This window comes from Dipodomys spectabilis, unplaced genomic scaffold (genome assembly GCF_019054845.1).
Source record: "Dipodomys spectabilis isolate Male_0828 unplaced genomic scaffold, ASM1905484v1 ptg000197l, whole genome shotgun sequence".
NCBI lineage: Eukaryota > Metazoa > Chordata > Mammalia > Rodentia > Heteromyidae > Dipodomys > Dipodomys spectabilis.
Window position 1 is genome coordinate 19,130,217 of NW_024870874.1, and position 13,965 is coordinate 19,144,181.

Genomic DNA, 13,965 nt, shown 5'->3' on the forward strand with positions numbered 1-13,965 from the left:
CAGTGGCTATATGTGGTTTTCCTCATATGAATTTTTCATAACTAATACATTTATATTTCAAAATTTTAATATTTTATTCATATCTATTTTTTTCAGAAGTAAGGTCACAGGACTGGAATACTAGGATCACTTTGAAGTTATAATATAGTCATATAATATCTAAATAATTTGTAAAAATAAATAGTAAAAATAGCTGTGTTCTGAGTTTAGTGCTGTATAACACTCAGGACCTCTGAGTCTCCTTACTAATTATATCTGTCATTCTCTAGTCTTTGCTGTTATTAAGCAAATCTCCACTTTCTTTTCAATAATTTTTCTTCATCTTGGTCTTTATTCTATCCACCATCGTTAAGCATTTTAATCTTTTTGTCTATTTAGTCTCTGATTTTAATGACTAACCAACAGATGTCAATGCAGGAACTACTACTAATTTTTCCTGTAAAAGTATTAATCAAACCATTTATAGTAAAACCTACTAAGTGAAGCTATAAATAAAGCCTAAATATTAGGCTTTATATAAATATAGGCTTTATATAAATATAGGCTTTATTACATTGGGAACAGAAGGAATCTACAATCTGGTCAGCTTTGTTTTTCAGCTTTACCAATATTCATTTGTGTGTTCCAGTGTGCGTCAAAAAATATTATCTAGAAAAATAGGCATGATGAAAAAATTGAATTCACATGTAATATGAAACTAGAAATATTTATTTCAGAAAACACCGAAACGAAGAATTTCTATGCCTATTACTTTTTGCATTGGATTAGATTTTAAAAATCACTTGTTTCAAACCTGCATATGGACATCAAACATACAGGCCCTTATCTACAAATACATTTAATTAGCATCATCATGTAACGTTTGACTAAAAAGCTTGACAGCATCCTAAAAGCAAGTGAACTGAAAAAAGATCAAAGTCTATACAAGTGAAGGTGCTCTTTAGAAGACTTGAAGTTATCGTTGATTTACTTAGTTGCTGTAAAAGAACTACAACTCCCACTGTGCTTAGGAGCAAACACGCTTGCCGCGGCAAAGAGACTTGCACTGTTAGTCCCACCTCCTCCCTCCCTTTATTGGGTGTTGCACTTCCGCATGTCTGAAATTCTGTTCTCCCATTGGCTTATACCCGAGGGGCGTCAAATACGGAATTTACGTTCGCCTGGTTCTGTCAAGCCTAGCAGCTCTTCACCACCCGTACCAAGATGGCGGCAGAAGCAGCCGGTGGGAAATACAGAAGCACTGTCAGCAAAAGCAAAGACCCCTCGGGGCTGCTCATCTCAGTGATCAGGTGAGGGAGGCAGGAGGCAGGGTCAGGGGTCAGGGGACAGCGGCTCGACCTCCGGTTTGGAAGGGAGAAGGGAGCCGGGGTCCACCCTGCCGACCCTTCTGTGCGCTCCTGGCCTCCCCCAGCTCCTCCCGGGGCCCGTGGTTACCCCCGCTGGGGCCTCAGCCCCTCCATCACCCCCCCACACACACCCGTTTTACTATTTTACCTACGAGGTTGGGCTTTAGCGGGAGGAGCCGCGCCTCAAGGTCTTTTCTGTAGGAGCAGAGAGCTTTTTAGGGTCCCAGGGCCTGGCAGAGGAAGGCTGGGGAAGGCATGGTCAACGAGGACACACGTGGATGCACACATTGGTGGATTGATGGCACCAGGGAAGGAGTCCCGTTTCCCAGTCCAGAGGGACTTCCAGAAGTTTGGGCATTTCCTGTCACGAGTTTCAGGGTGTCCCAACTCCGGACACTCTTCCCCACCTGTGAATGGCCACGGTCTCCAGTTCAAGGATCTGCAGTGGGCTGGTTACCACTGTGGGTTTTGAAGGCTCACATTCGTTTCTGATTTTCGTTCTGTTGTTTGCTGCCTTCCTATTCCTTAAAAACCAAACAGCTTTCAAATTCTCTGTGCATGGAACAGTAAGGTGTGAGTGGAGTGGTGGACCTTCAAGGGATCTTTTTGTTGTTGTTGTTGTTTATAAAGTGAAATAAATTGAGCACCGGTAAAGATGATATAGGAATAACTAAAAACAACTTGAGCGAAATGTATATTACAGGAATAACTAAAAACAACTTGAATGAAATGTATATTTATGACACGTTTCACATTGTTGGCAATGGAATTTCAACTCAAAGTTTTTTTTTTTTTTAATTTGAGGGGAGGAGTTGGGTGAAAAGTACACCTCATCTTACCTTCCCCTCAACCTCTGCTCAACTTTTGTTGGGTTCTTAAAGGGATCCTGTCCAGTCCTGATTACTTCTTTAAAACCCAGGGCCCAACAGCATCTGGTAGGTAGTAAGCATTTGCATGTATGAGTATCTCAAATGTAAAACAACTCTTATCCATCTTGGACTGATAAAAGAACCATCCTGTGGATCTTAAGGGACTGTAGTTTAAGATTATGGACTGTTAAATCATTATTTTTAATTGTCTTTTACAAGTAATAATAGTTTTATGGAAACAATATACTTGGTAGGCCTTGCAGAAGAAATGGTGGTGTGCAACTTCAAGCCCACATTCTTAATTGACAGTACATAGCTAGTATAGATAGATCTCATGATACTTAAACTTCAGCCAGAGTACTTGTAGTTTTCCACCTTAATCCTCTGTAGAATTATAGTACATGTTTTTGTTTGTATTCTAATTTGGACTTGTTCATTTTTTTTTTCTGCCTTATAGTTAACATTTACTTAAATAATAGGTTTGCAGTGCTAGTTTGTAGTATGGTGCCTGGCACTTATACTACGTACATCCTTAGTAAATGTTGAGTGAATAGATGAATGCTTTGAGTTTTGCAGAGACAAAATACACTCTTGAGGAGAGTATATTTTACTTGGAAATAAAATATGTATAAAATTATGGCGTAAGACGGTCATGAAAAAATGATAGACTTTTTCCAGTTCTTGGGGGAAAGTATTAGGGTTTTGAATTCAAGGGTAGGTGTTTTCCTGCTTAAGCTAGGGCTTCCCCCTGACCTTTTTCATTTCTATTGTGCTATGTCTGTTTTCTTCAGTGCTAGTTAACTTAGCCCAAATAAATGTCTCATCTTGGAAAAAACCTGGAAACCACTGTAAAACGTTTTGACTGATATGGATTCAGAGATATGCATTGCCTTTGGTGGACCATTCATTTGTGTTCTTCAGGGGGTATCTCTTATTGCTGAATGGTGCATACCATGATTTTGTGGTTATCCATCCATTTCTTAGGCTAATCAGTATTACCTTCACTGTATCACCATCATTTTGGCTCAGGAATTTTACTTGGACTTTTGTTATGTATCGTTTTAATTTTTTCTTCCTTAACTTTAACTATTCTAAACATGTAACTAACATCTTTATCTTATCATACTTGTTACAAGCTTGGCATTAGGGAATATTCAGACCTAGATTCAGGGCAAGTTTAGTAAAGATTGGTTACAAATGAACACAGTCTGATATTCTCAAAGCTGTAGAGTAGGTGTTTGTCTTTTACTTTTATTTATTTATTTTTTGAGTCATTGAAAAGTTTTGTCTGGAATGAGGATGTTGCCAATGCAATTTCCTTGTTTCCTTCCGGGTTTGCTTTTGCAAATTTATAAATAGTGTCAGTGAACAAGATTGATAGTATGACTTTGTCCTTTGAGAGATGGGGTGAAGGGAAGGCCTGCTTGGAAGAATGGAACTCCAAAATGTTTATTTCTTTTCTTTAAAATTTTATTATTGTAAAGATTCTGTACAGAGGAGTTACAGTTATATGGGTAAGGTAATGAGTACATCTCGTCGAACATTGTTACCCACTCCTTTGTTTTTCTCCTACTCTTCCTTCCCTCTCCCACCTCTCAAAAATGTATATTTCTTTTTAGGAAACTGTGTTAGCATTCTGAAGTTGCTCTTCTGTGCATTTATTCAACCTGCATCCTTTGTGTTTCACATTTTATGGCATCATATTAATTATTTCTAGTTTTGTATACTCTGATTAACTCCTTCTGTGCTTAAGTCTTTAAGTTCTGTCAAATACTAACTTTCCTGGTTGCTTTGGCAACAGTCCTCAAAAAGTAAAACTTGTAGTAGGTTTATAATATCTGAATATTCTTGAAGATGCACCTGGTACATGTCAGTTCTCTTTCACATTTCCATGAGCCTGTTATTGTCACAAAATATATTGCTTCGGGGCTGGGAAGGTGGCTCAGTGGTAGAGCGCATGCCTTGCATGTCAGAGGCTCTGGGTTCGATTCCTCAGCACCATATAAGCAAAAAGAAAAAGCTGGAAGTGGTGCTGTGGCTCAAGTGGTAGAGCGCTAGCCTTGAGCTGAAGAGCTGAGGAACAGCGCCCAGGCCCAGAGTTCAGGCCCCATGACCGGACCCAAAAAAAAACAACCAAAAAAACCAAAAAACAAAACAACAAAAAAAAACAAAATATATTGCTTCTTAGAATACAGTGTATTTAAAAATGATCAGTTTAGGTTTATTATTTTTATTTATTATTTATTATTTTTGTTTGAGACCAAGACTGGAACTCAGTATCTGATGCTTGTTTTTGCCTGTTAACTGGCACTCTATGACCGAAGCCAGGCCTCCAACCCCTAGCTTTATGTTTTTTGTGTCCCTGAGCAATTGTTGTTTTGAATAATATTAAACGTCACCCTTCAGTTATCTTGCACAAATATGTAAAAAGATGTCATTTTTATACTACTTTATGTATTATAACATACTGCTTTTTTATTTGTTTTAACGATCCTGGGTTTAAACTCAGCTTCACACTTGCTAAGCATGCACTCCCCTGCTGGAAACCATACTTCTAGCTCTTCTACTCTGGTTATTTTTGAGACCATGTCTTTCTTTTTTGCACTGGCAGTGAGAACCACAGCTGAATGACAGCTGTGCACTATCGTGTTCAGGTATTTTTGTTAAGTTGGGAATCTTAGAACTTTTTTGCCTGGGATAGCCTGGAACCATGCTCCAAATCGTAGCCTCTGGTAATTCAGATACATTTTATACTGCTTTAAAAGTGCTTTTCCTAATAGTTGGCAACAGCACTTTTTGTTGCAGACATCTTTTAATATTGGATTAGACAAATCTACAGATAGACTAAGTTTATTTTAAGGACAGAGTAGATATAGACAAAGGGAAAGCATATCCAAGGCTCATTGCTGTGTCTCATCATGGTATTAAATTATTAAATGATGACTCTATTTTTGCTAATATGAGTTCATTACCTTTGTGTGCTGATACTGGGACTTGAACTCAGGGCCTACATGTGGTCCCTTAGCTTTTTGGTTAAGCTTTTTGCTCTGTCATATGTGCCACACCTCCATTTCCAGCATTATGGTGGTTAATTGGAGCTAAGAGTCTCATGGACTTTTCTGGGGCTGGCTTCAAATCATGACCTTCAGATCTCATCCTCTTGAGTATCTAAAATTATAGGCATGAGTCACCAGTGCTCTGCTCATAGTTCATTATGTTAAAGTATTTATAAGCCAACATTTATCAGTGGGGAGGCTGAGATTGGGAGGATCACAGCATATTGCTAGCATGAGTAGAAAAGCTGGTAAGATCCTTTCTCAGTGGAGAGCTGGGTAGAATGATGTGGGCCTGCCATCCTAGCTATGATGGAAAGCCTAAAATAAGTGACTGAGACCAGATTTGCACCTGGGCAGGGAGAGAGTCTCTTGTCTCAAAAACAATTGGCACAGAAAAGGATGGAGATATGGCTCAGCATATCAAACTTAGAATGTTTGCTTGACAAGTAAGAGACCTTGAATTTAAGTCCAAGTCCTGAAAAGAAAAAGCCAGAATTATTTGGTATAACTTCATGAATTACGTTTGCTAGTCACTGTCACTCAGCTCTTCAACTCAAGGCTAGCACTCTGCTACAGCGCCACTTCTAGTTTTCTGATGGTTTATTGGAGATAAGAGTCTCCCAGATTTTCCTGCCCAGGCTGGCTTTGAACTGTGATCCTCAGATCTCAGCCTCCTTTATAGCTAGGATTACAGGCATAAGCTACTGGTACTATTTTTTTTTAAAGCTAAGTTTATTCTTTATTAAGTATGTTGGCAAAGAATTTCACTGGATAGATGTTTTGAAAGTACATTGAGACTCAAAAAAATTGTAATTATTTAAGAAATGCTGTGTAAGAGTATTTCAGGAGAGTTGTTGTTTCTAAGGTAGACTCCGAAGGTTTTACAGAAGTCTTTAGATTTGTGTGAAAGGCTCTGATGAGGAAGCAAATGCTGCTTGTGTTATAGTCTGCAAGAGGCTACTGCTGTCACCTTTTAAGTTTGGCGGCTGGACCTTTAAAACAGCTCACTGTGTGGACAGACTCTTGATTACTTGTTGATGTGCACTTTGGCCAGTTTTACACATACACACACGTGCACATTTTTCATTTTCCTTCTATTGATCTAACCACCACCAATCTTTTGTTTGGAAATAAGCAAGTGACATTTTCGAGAGGTTATTTTTTTTTTGTGAGTTCTTGTCAGATTTTTAATTGGGAAACAAGTCTACCACTTACTGTTAGGTGATCTGCTTTCCAATTATATGTTGTCCTTCTCTCCTTTGTAAGTTGGCCTGTAATAGCCAGTTTAATTGGGAGACAAACTTTGGTTGTGACTTAGGAAGACCTAATTGAAACCTTGCGGCAGAGCTTTTGTAGATAGACATTGGCCAAAGATGTAAAAAGAGTTAGAGGCAGTGGAAAGCTCATATTTTCATCAACTTTTATGTCTTCTCAGAAGTTGAGATTTCAAAACCGTAGGAAATCCTTTATTGTAGATACCTGTTAAAACTCCCCTCCTCTGCAGAATATATTTTGGTCAGCCTGTAGTTAATTCAAAGTAAAGTTTGTTGGAGGGGTCCAGGCTTTGATCTGGACTTTGAACGGATAGCTTTGAGGTTTGTAACAGTTTGTGGCAGGAAAGGAACATGGTCATTCCCTCCTGAGCCAAGACCTGGAAGGTGTGGCCAGGTGTTCACGCCGCTTCCAGGGCCAGCTCCTTTCTTCATTTCAACCCATATCATAATGATTTTTAGGTTTCTAGCCTGCAGAGTGTAGGCACTGGTGATGTAGCCAGTGTTGTTTGAACATTACTATCAGAAAACTTTGTAGCCAATTATCAGGAAGTTCTGGCATGTTGAACAATATGTTGAAATGAGGGGAGATCACATTTTTTTCACTGACTATGCAGAATTAAATTGGTGACCTAGATCTTGGTGTCAAGCCCCATATGTAATTAGTTACATTGAGATTTCTTGAAAGATTTGAAGCATGCAGTTTTAATAGTGGATGATAGGAGCAACTTTTTCAAGCCATTATTTGAACATAGGTATGGGCATACCCTTCAGTCAGAGGTTCAGTATGTACTTCAGTGTAATTGAGTAGAAACTTAACATGCTTTCTTACAACTTTGGATTAGTTACTTAAGATCTCTGTCTTACTTTATCATTTGTAAACTGGGATAATGGTATGATCCCCTGTGGTCTGGGGGGATGATAGATGATCAAAGAACATGTAAAAGTGTCAACAGTTTGTAATAGAGAAGGTGCTCAAACGTTCATTTCCTCCTTTCTCATATTTTAGCTTCTTTTACTAAAAACTTGATTTTTGGATAAATTTACAGATAGCAATTATCATGTTTTCCATTATAAATATCCTCATTAGGTTGATTACAGTGACTCCAGGTGAGCATCTTTGTGACCAGGAAGTTTTGTGCACTGAACTAAGATGGTAACTCTTTGATAATCTGAAATAAAGCTAAAGAAGCTAGATTTAAATATGTGTTTGTATATGTATGTATGTATATATATATATGTATATATATATATACTGCATGTGTATATATGTAAAACACACAAGATATAAATGCCTTATACATAGAGAATCAAAGGTCTCATGGCAGCCTTTTTCTGTTATAAAATTATATTGTAAAAATTTGTGAAAAGAGTAGTCATAAAAGAAGAATGCTGTCCAACTAATTCCATTTCTCAAAATATTGTTTTCCTCTTTTAGTCTTACAGATACAAAAGTTTCACTTCCGGTTTTCTAGTGATTTATTGGAGGTAAGAGTCTCATGGCCTTTCCTGCCTGGGCTGGCTTTGAACCGTGATCCTCAGCCCTCAGTCTCCTGAGTAGCTAGGATTACAGGTGTGAGCCACTGGGGCCCAGCTACTAAAGTTTAATAGTCATAGAGTAGATAAATTACCTATATTCTTACTGTCCTCTTTTCCTCTCCTCCCATTTTTTTTCTTCTCTCTTACTCTTCACTTCCTCCTCCCTTTCCCCTTTTGTCAGGGTCTTATTATATAGTTCAGGCTGGCCTCGAATTTGTGCTCCTTCTGCTTCAGCCTCTCAGATGTAGGCTAACAGTCAGGCCTGTTGTACCCATCTTCTCATCTACTCTTTTTTTTTTTTTTTGGGTCCGGTCGTGGGGCCTGAACTCTGGGCCTGGGCGCTGTCCCTCAGCTCTTCAGCTCAAGGCTAGCGCTCTAACACTTGAGCCACAGTGCCACTTCCGGTTTGTTTTTTTTTTCTGCTTATGTGGTGCTGAGGAATCGAACCCAGGGCCTCATGCATGCAAAGCAAGCACTCTACCACTGAGCCACCTTCCCAGCCCCCATCTACTCTTAACTCAGAATTAAGCACTGATAAGACTTTTAAACAAACCTTCAAAACAAAAATCAATCTTCTATAGAAAGACCATACTAGTGAGAAGTGATTCCAGCAATGAATATGCCAAAAAAGTAAAGATAATACTTAAAATGTGGGGTGGATAACTAGAATTTTTAAAAAACAATCTATGGAATCTTATGCTACCCTAACCTTATTTTCTGTCTTTTTGAGGCATGCATGTATACATAGATATGTGTGTGTGCCTGCGTGTGTCTGTGTGTGTGTATGTAAGATGTAACTATACAAGTCTTAGTATATGACTTGGTGAGAGAAATTCTAGTGTTCTACAGTGTTCTTTCTCATGTTTTTTTCTTTTGCATACTCTACTTAGTGCCCTAAGAATTATGAGACTTTTCACTTTGGCTGAGAGAGAATAGGCACTATTTGCAGCCCCATGTGGATTTATTGTTTCCTCGAATCTTTTCAGGTTATTCTTTTCTGGGCCTTCTGTAGATCCTTCTCATATGTGCTGCTGCATACGGAGCTGACTAAGCTGCTCCATACTAACCCTCCACAGATGTAAGTGTTCTCTGTGGAGCTCTCTTTCTTCCCCCTTACTGCCATGAAAATAATAGTCTTATTTCCAGTGTTTGGAAACCTTTTTATTTATTAATTTCTTTGTTATTCTCCACAACCAAAGCATAAATCCATGAATACTTTATATTTTAAAAAGTATCTTTAAATATTCATTTTCTTTGGTACCATTTTGGGTTGCGTGTGGTCTGAGAGGAAAAAGACATTTCAATGTGGTATTTGGAAGTTATGATGTGAGCAGAACAAGATTTTTCAACATGAAGGGTCTTAGTTATTACAGTATTGAACAATTGAACACCTTCACTTCCTTTAGCACTTTTTCAGGAACTCTTCTTTCAGAATGCTGAGAAATGCCTTATAACTCTTATGCATGTTTGTTTCTTTCGTTTTATAGTTCTGTTTTATTTAATATCTGTAATAGCAATGTTAGCCTGAGGTTTAATGTGGTTGAAATGGACTTTCTTTGGGCAGTACAATATTTAAGAGTCCATTAGTGTTTTTGTTTTGTTTTGTTTTTGTTTGCATTTGAATGTAATTCTGAACTCTGCTCTCTGTTACAGTCTTATAGTTTGCTGCTTACATTTTTGTTAATTGCGGTTAAGCTATGAAATGAGTTATGACCTTGGCCATTATTCTAGTAGCCAGTCTTTTTATCCTAGGGATTTTGTCTTTAATAACGTAGAAAGGCACAACTTAACACAAAGTAATAAAGGAAAATACTTATGTTGCTTAAAAAAGCATTAACACTTCATTGCTTCTGGTGAGGATCTTTTCTGACTTTTATTTATTTTTAAAGCTCTTGTCAGAAGTCAAGTAGGACACAATTCAAAAGGTCGAACATAATTCTTTTTAAGACTAGTTCTCTCTCAGTGTTTTGAGAGACATTACCTACTACTCAGCAGATGCCTTGGAGCTTGCTAGGAAGACATGTTACAGGCAGTGCTTGATTTGACTGTGCATTTTAACCAGAGTTCAGGTGATTGATTCCAAAGCATGATTAAGTTGGAATAGTCTTAAAAACATAATTTGGGTGGGGAATTACTTCCCATATAAGAAACTAAGTGGAATTATTCTTACTGTTATGCCTGTGCTTAAAACATTCATAAGATGTATACATATACTGAAATTTATTCCAATAAATAATCATGTCCACTCTGGAAAGCAGTATGGAGGTTCCTCAAAAAACTAAACATAGAGCTACTCTAGACCTAGTAATTCCACTCCTCAGCATTTATCCAATAGAGCACAAACAAGGCTGGACTAAAGCTGCCAGCACAGCCATGTTCATTGCAGCATTATTTACTATAGCTAAGATAAAGATCCCAGATGCCCCCTCATAGATGAATAGAGCAAGAAAATGTGATGTGTATACACAATGGCAATCTGCTCATCCATCAAATAGAATGACATTGTACCATTTGTAAGGAAATGGAAAGAGTTGGAAATATTTATATTAAGTCAGCCAAACCCAGGGAAACATAGGTTTCATGGTTTCCCTTATTCGTGGTAGCTAGAATGTGCCTATAAATCTACAAGTAAACACACTGAGTAGTAAGCAAGGGGCTACAAATGAATTGACTCAAGTGTAATAGACTCTCTGGAGAGCACAAATGGTGTACTTCTTTAAAAAGACTAAGTCAGAGCCTAACAAAATAAATACTAGGAAATGGGTACTTGCTAGAGAGTAGGGTGGGGCCAAGGGGACATGTAGAAGAATGAAGGGAAGAAGCAGGGAGAATTCAGGCAAGAATTCATTGTATATACCATAGAATTGAGAAATATGTGGTAAAGGGTGAGTGGAAGGGGGGTAAAGATGTTGAAGCAGTGACACAGATCAAGATGCATTGTAAACATAAGCTGCTTTGTTAAAAGACAAAAAAATTAATACATAATCTAAAATTAAGACAAGTGGGTTGGGAGGGGTGGGTGAGAATGTTGAAAGGTATGACACTGATCAAGATGCAATGTATTCAGAAACTGCTTCGTTGAATGGCAACTACTTAAAGAGAACAAAATATTAAAAAGCAAAAACATGTCTGCAGTTTGTAATGAAGTAATTGGAGAGGAAGTTAGGGTCATTCCAAGATAAGAATGTGTCAGTAGGAAGCTGGATTTTTTTTTTTTTTGATAAGTTCCTTAATTCTCATTCATGGCCCAATTTTCCACAAAAATATATGCAAAAGGGCTGGATGGAGGTGCAGCTCAATGGTAGAATGCTTGCCTAGCTGTCCAAGGCTTTGGGTTCGGAGTTCAGTTCTCAACACTTGAAAAAAAAGGCATTTGTGTTTATATGTGTACATGCAGAAGGGGAAGAGTATGAGAAACAAGGTTCTGTTTTAGCCCCATTGACATAGTGAAGTCTCATGGATATTTGCCGTTAATAAACCTGCTTCATCTTGTATAATTCAGCTTTCAAAAATTACACAACTCCTAATAGCTTATTTCTGAGGAACTCACCAGAAAATAATCATCTAGGATGTGGACCTTAAAATGGAGGTGGAAAAAGAGTTAGAGAGTGGGTAAAAGTTGGGGATAAGTCTTAAGTTGACTTTGTTATCTTTGATCTCAGTGGTATTCTGGAGTGGGGGTGATTTTACTTCATTGCAAACAATGGCCTTATTGGTTGACTAAAAGACTTGTGGATTTTGGTCCTTAGAAGTGTTCTGTATAAATTAGTGAATTGAAATATTGAAAAAGAAAAAAACTATATGTGTATGTGTTGGATGTAGCAACTGGCTCTCAGTGCTATCTAAAGCAAGACAGTGAATTTTTAACTGGTTTTAAAAAGGAAATGGTTTATTGTCATTTGATATTACATGAATCTATTTATGTTGGTAAGGTAAGGGGAATTGTTCATATGCATCAAAAACTTTTTCAGAGGGACTTGTCATTATTAATTGCTATCAGTTGGGATGGAAGTTTCCTATATTTTGTTGGCTATAATAAGGCATAATTAAGAAGCAAGCAATCAGTAAATAATTGAATAGACTAAAATCTGATTTTTTTATGCTTTAAGTGAGGCCATATCTCATGTGATTATATAATGATCCACATCTCAAATATTTCTTTAATGTATGATATTTTATGAAAACTCAGAATTATGATGAGGGTCTCTTGTTTTTGTAATCCACTGGAAGCATTTATACGCTATTCCTAGTGCATATAATCATCTTGGAAGTCTTGTGTCTTAGCTTGTGTAGTTAGTGCTTATCAAACCAGCAACCTGTTTTTTTCCTCTGCAGTTTGTACTCATACTCTACTCACTTGAAGAACTGCCTTAAGGTCACTTGCTGAATATAGGCATATGCTATAATCAGGCATTTCTTAGGTTGGATGTTTTATATTTTAAAGGAAAAGAAAACTAGACTTACACTTTGGAAATAAGGATTTCACCAAATGTCTTCTGGTTTGGAACTCACATTTTGGAGAATCTCCTCCACTTAAGATTTTGGCTTTAATTGGGATCAGTGATACAAAGGAACATTATCTTCTGGAAAGAACAGTAAACCGATACCTAATCTTTTTCTTTGGAGTGAGTTCTGAACCTAGTTAATGCTTGAGAACTTGTAACCATGTTGTTTGTCTTTGGGAGGATAATGGGGGCACAGAAATAGAGGAACAAAGAGTGAACAAATGTAGCACAGGTACTCACTAGATGCTATGTTGAAAATGAACTATACAACTGTAGATGACGATAAGAGGGAAAAACTGGGAGGGAGCGAAGGTAGGGGTGACATTGTCCAAAAAGATATGTACTTATTACTCGACTTATAAAATAGTAACCCCTCTGTACTTCACCTTTTTAATAACAATAAAAATACATTAAAATGTTTAACCGTGCTTAGTTTCTGTTTGTGGTTATGTGTTAGAAAATAATGTTGACTGGGGTGCTGAGGTGCTTGATAAATAAAAAATGAGAGACTCTGTGATATGTAGTTGGTCTCTTAGGCCCATTCTGAGTGCCTGTCAGAATGGAGGTGACTGAAGAGGTTTGATTCTTACTGTAGATTTTGCTCTATAGAGATTCTGCATTCTGATACTGATTTTTAGATATGTGAAGACTTCCTTGTAATTAGTTTTTCTGAGTAGCTTGAAGGGATTTCCATTAATTGCTTTGTTAGTCTTTATTACTTCTGGAAGACAGGTCAGTGGAGCCAACAAGAAATGCTCTTGGTAGACAATTTAATCTGTGTACAGAAAACATGACTTAATCGAATCATTGTGCAGGTGTCACCAAAATTCCAGGTGTATCATGTTAAATATTTCTTGTTGTAGGTTAATTAATTTAGTTACCTATGGTATATCAAGCAGCTAATTCTTGTGGATTCCCTAAATATCTGTTTTTGGCTAAGGAGGTTGACTAAATACTATTTGCCTTGAGAATTTAACCAAGCTCAGCACTTGGGAGGCTGAGTTAGGATTGCTAGTTCCTGGCCAGTTTGGTCTACATAGACTGTTTGTGTGTGGAGAAAGAGAGAGAGAGAGGATGAAAAAAATACACATAGAGACACAATACAGAGAGAAACAGAAACACAGAAAGAGAGAGAGAGAGAGAGAGAGAGAGAGAATGAGAGAACTCAGTCCTACACTCCTTCTTGACTTTACTGTCAAATGCTGTCATATGGAGGGTTGAGCTTCATACACATTATGTGGAGAGACACAGCTCAGGTTGTAACTGAACCAGAGAACTTTTCATCACTTTTGTAAAATACCTTAAACAGCCAAGCACTGGTGACTCACACCTGTAATCCTAGCTACTCAGGAGGCTGTGATCTGAGGAGTGTGACTCAA

General features: G+C 37.7%; 1 protein-coding gene across 2 annotated transcripts in view; it reads left to right on the plus strand.

Moving 5' to 3' along the window:
• Nucleotides 1-1,178: 1,178 nt before the first annotated feature.
• Exoc4 (exocyst complex component 4) overlaps nt 1,179-13,965 on the plus strand; it is a 691,851-nt gene continuing 679,064 nt past the window's right edge. For both annotated transcript variants that reach the window (XM_042695949.1, XM_042695950.1), the window contains exon 1: nt 1,179-1,289. In XM_042695949.1, the coding sequence (XP_042551883.1) occupies nt 1,204-1,289 (86 nt within the window). In that variant the 5' untranslated portion in view covers nt 1,179-1,203. The remainder of the gene's footprint in view (nt 1,290-13,965) is intronic.